This window comes from Belonocnema kinseyi, chromosome 4 (genome assembly GCF_010883055.1).
Source record: "Belonocnema kinseyi isolate 2016_QV_RU_SX_M_011 chromosome 4, B_treatae_v1, whole genome shotgun sequence".
In the NCBI taxonomy this organism is placed as follows: Eukaryota; Metazoa; Arthropoda; class Insecta; order Hymenoptera; family Cynipidae; genus Belonocnema; species Belonocnema kinseyi.
The window spans coordinates 89,417,089-89,421,611 of NC_046660.1; the positions used below are offsets into that span (position 1 = coordinate 89,417,089).

General features: G+C 29.5%; 2 protein-coding genes across 4 annotated transcripts in view; one reads left to right on the top strand and one right to left on the bottom strand.

Annotated features, from left to right (window-relative positions):
* LOC117170613 (exosome complex exonuclease RRP44) overlaps positions 1-4,523 on the top strand; it is a 53,547-nt gene that overhangs the window by 18,272 nt on the left and 30,752 nt on the right. For 2 of the 3 annotated variants that reach the window (XM_033357495.1, XM_033357496.1), the window contains exon 14: positions 1,657-1,856. In XM_033357495.1, coding sequence (XP_033213386.1) covers positions 1,657-1,856 — 200 coding nt within the window. Of the gene's footprint in view, positions 1-1,656; positions 2,044-4,523 lie in introns of those variants that run through there. The other variant, XM_033357497.1, reaches the window with a different exon arrangement.
* LOC117170614 (acyl-CoA synthetase short-chain family member 3, mitochondrial) overlaps positions 1,895-4,523 on the bottom strand; it is a 36,544-nt gene continuing 33,915 nt past the window's right edge. Inside the window, exons 12-13 of the mRNA XM_033357498.1 lie at positions 2,810-2,985; positions 1,895-2,696 (exon numbers count right to left, since the gene is read on the bottom strand). Coding sequence (XP_033213389.1) covers positions 2,601-2,696; positions 2,810-2,985 — 272 coding nt within the window. The 3' untranslated portion in view covers positions 1,895-2,600. The remainder of the gene's footprint in view (positions 2,697-2,809; positions 2,986-4,523) is intronic.

Below are 4,523 nucleotides of genomic sequence, written 5' to 3' on the forward strand. Positions count from 1 at the left end.
TTTACCCTGCTTCTTGTCTCCCTAAAAATTTCTGATACTCTCTTTATTAATCCCTCTCTTATCCCCTTCTTTACCATAACTTTGTCTATTTCGCCTCGATCTGACATTCAAAAATAGTCCAGTATGTGGGAATTGTACGGGAAATTTATTCGTGCGAAAAATATATAGGGTTTTATTTTATTAATATTATTAATATTATTGATCTCCAGTATCAGGTTTTTACTTAATTAGAAAGAAAAATTTGTAGCGGTCAGGGAAAATAAAAATTTAGCCAGGGAAAAGACTAGTAAAACTAAAAAGAAAGAACTTTTTTTAAAAAGACGAAGTTAATTTACTTGTTTCTGAGAAAATTATTATTTTCATAATTTCTATCGTTATTTGCATAGATTTTTTTTTTTAATTTGATTCGGGAGGATAGAAAAGTATTCTCAAAGATTCATTTTTATACACTGCACCATAAAATACGTCACTGATATATGGAGGACTTTTTGTCTATAGAAATTCAATATCAAAATTGTATAGGCCTAGAGAATAACCTCTGTGGGACCAAAGAACACTAGAATAAATTGACAAGTTTAAGTAATCAAAAACGGAAAGGATTTCAACACAGTCATTTGAATGGGGATTTAAATCAATATATTTAATTACATTTAATTATTCTTTTTCAGATCGCTTGTAAAATTATTTTGAACAACTTAGGACCTTTAACTGATAATAAATCACTATAAACACAATTTGATAATTCCAAGGCATAAAAAACGCAAAGAAAGCAGTTTTCAATATTTCATTTGTAGAATTTAAAAGTGGTCAATTTTGATTTTATTCTTTTTTTGCAACACCTTTACTTTTTTCTGGTATTTTTTTTTTTTTGTATTTTAGAAGTTCAGGCGCATAAGAAATCATTTTTAAAGTTTGCCGGAATAAATACAATTTTAAAACCCACAAAATGACTATATGGAAATAACGGTTTTTTTAAACACACAACTCAGTATATTCCAAATATATTATACTCAGTTAAACTGGTTAAGTTGCAAAAAAAAGACGAGGAGTATGAGTTGAACTCGTGGGTTTGATTATTCAATATACATATACTTATTTTTGTATATTATCAATACTCCTATTTTTTCTTTTTAGAAAAGCCAATTAAATTGTTATAAAAAGGTTTTGAAAAATCTGAGAGTTTTCAACTGATGAAAATGAACTACAAAAATAATGTTAGACTCTTAAAAATATAAAAACAGAAAAGTAAAAGATATTCCAAATATGTAATGATTTTGGTGCATTTTCAAATTATTTCTTACTATCTTACTTAGTAGTGTACTCTCAAAAATGTTGAGTTCCTTAAATAAAAACACAAGACAAAAATGGACAAGAATGAAGAATCAAAATCTATTTACCGATAAAATTACATTTAAAAATGAGTCATTTTTAATTTCATTATTTATTTATGTGTCGTTTTCAGTAGAAATTGCAGAGGTATTCAACACATTTTTCAAAGCTGGCTAAAAAAAAAGAAATAATGAAATCCCGTTTTAATCTCCTTTTCTAGATAGAATCCCCCCCCCCTTTTTTTACCTAAAATGGAACTACTGAACCATTGTGATCCCTTAAAAATTAGTATTTTTATACTTAAATAATTATAAATCATTCATGCAGATTCCAGGGTTCAGCATTCCTAGTTCCGAAAGTTTAGACAAAGCTGCAATGGATGTCACTGAAACAACTCCTGAAACTTCAAATTCAATTCCTAGCGCGAAAGTTGCACTAGAGGCTTCCACCTCAAATGATCAGGAACTGCCAAAAAGGAAAGTAAAAGATACCACGCCAGCTAAAAAATCAAATAAGAAGAGGAAAAAGTAAGGATTGTTTAACATAGTTTCATCATTTTTAATCATTTTTTATTCTAAACCAATTTGTGTATAATCAACAAAGGTTTATTCTTTCTGACAACTGTACATATTACTGCTGGAGAAATATTGTCTACATTCAGTCAGTTTATCTGCGTGGACTATTTGGACTCAATAAATAATCCAGATAACATTATTTTCATGGTCTTAAATGAATATAAGATTAATCCATTTATCGCTCTACTCTCGAGTTTGCATTCTTTAGTATTCATAAAATCAATGTAAACTGTTCAGTAGCTTATATCAAACTTCCCCTATTACCTTACTTTCCTACGAGATTTAACATTTTTTACAGCGCTACAGAACCAGCCTGACTATTTATATGACTAATCGTTCTGAAGATTCGCGAAGAATTTTTTTCTGCGGCTCTTCCAGACAATTTTTAACTATTTTTTGTATAACTGTCTGAAATAGTCACAGGAAATAATTCTTTGTGCATTCACAGAATATTAACATCCCCCGGATGTAAAAGACTAGTTGGATTCACCTTAAGTGATTCTAACACTATGACTAAACGTTTCTGCGATGACTTATCGATTTTCATGAAACAAATTAATTCCATATTGCGAGATGACTATCGAATCACTTGTTAATTCCATGATAAAAGTTGAACGGGACTTTAAAATCCTAGAAGTTGCTGTGATCTTTATTATAAATGATCCCAAGGATCTAGGACCCATTAGAAAGTTGAGTTCATTGGGGATCAGGTGCTTTTATGGCGTAGCCGAGTTTCTGGAGTACCCCCTTTATCTCTCGATAAACTTTCGGATCTTCAATAGTGCTTGGTATCTGAAAATAAAAAATTAAATTAAATACTTACAAATGTGCGTCCACCTCATAGATTAAAAATTAAAATCCTTTGAGATCAATAGTGCTTTTCGATGTAAATGATTTTAATTCACCTTGACAACTTTCGAACGCGCCAGATTGGAAATAGATTTTCGACAGGTTTTTCCGGATCGCGTTCTAGGTAAAGCTTTTACGGCAGCTGCGATTTTAAAAGCTGCAATAGGTCCTATAAGTTGTCTAACATTCGCAATCAGGTCTTGATTGATTTCTTCCTCGTTTTTATTGGAATCTGGAAAAGGAAAAAAAAATGTTTAAAGCTGTTTATCATTTTATTAATTGGTTGGTCCACCAACCGCTTTTACGTATAGAATTGTTCTAATCTGCACGTAAAAATTCTAAAAAAATTGAGACCAATGGAACGTAATGGTTTTAAATATATCTTGAGGATTGTTATACCACATTATTTAATTTTAAGTTACTTATTTCTACTTGTTTTTCTTCAACACTGATTCTTAACGCAAAAATAAATTTATCACGAAGAAATAAAGAAAATTATTACCCCTTAATAATAAAATAATCTTTTTATACGTTTTAATTACAATCCATCGCTTTTCTTTTCAATTGTTTATTTTTCGATCAATAAAATAAAAAAAAACATTTCGGGTACACCGAGCTATAGCACGTGTGTATAATAAACAATTTCTACACGGCTCGCTTCTACATGCAGATAAAAATATCAATTTTTGATCAGCTTTAGGGATAAGTTTAGTTCCATATTTCAAAATATTTACAAAAAATTACACAATAATCAATAATGGAAGAGTTCTTCAGAAGAAGGCCTCTTCGATAATACATATAATAATTCTGCATTTTTCGTCTTTACATGCGAATAAATCTTTCTTATTTTCTCTTTCAAATAATCTTTTTTACTAAAAATTCTTGTATAATGATAAGGTGTTGCACAGAATATAAATGTCTTGTAAATATTGTAAAATGTTAAACTGAACTTTTACCAAAATTTGTACAAAATTGATAATCTTGTCTACATTTAGTATTGAGTAATGTAGAAATGATTAAAGATTTGTGTCTTTTTATCCTAAAGAAATTTATGTAGAAAAATATGTTGAATTAAAATACTTTAAAAAAGCATACGTGCTATCGGAAGCTGTATCCAACAAAAGTTTTGGTTTTGTTAAATTGAGAATTGTGAAATTTGATAGAAAAACCATGCATTTTCATTCGTATGGATTCATATGTAATTACCAACCTTATGATATACTGAAGTAATAAAATGCACTTTTCATCGCGATGTGAGAGTTTATCAATTCCTCGTTAGATCCGGCGGTAGTGTCATTTTTTGTCATTTTTTTTTCATCACAATTGTCTATTCAATTTATTTAAATGAAGCTAAAATATATTATTTTATAACCATTTTTTTATGTGAAAATGAAAAAATGTTTAAAAATTAATATTTTGGCTTAAATAAATTTAATAATCAGCTTCACTGAAAAAATTGAATGAACAAAAAATTGGAAGAAAATTCCAGCACTAGGAATTGAACCCGGACCATAAGGTTACAAATTTCAAGCGCTACCGACTGATCTAATTGGGAGTTGAAAGACTCGCACAGCGTAGTCCATGTAACCTGCGTGGATTTTTAAAGTCGTTTTTCACGAAAATGTCTGAAAATCGCCATCTTATTACTTTTTTATGGTCAATCACAACATGTTGTACGAGGGTGGATTGATAAGTTTCCGGCCTGACCAAGAAAAACAACGTTTTTAAGAATTTTTTTTTTTATTTCTCAACATAATCTCCTCCAAGGCT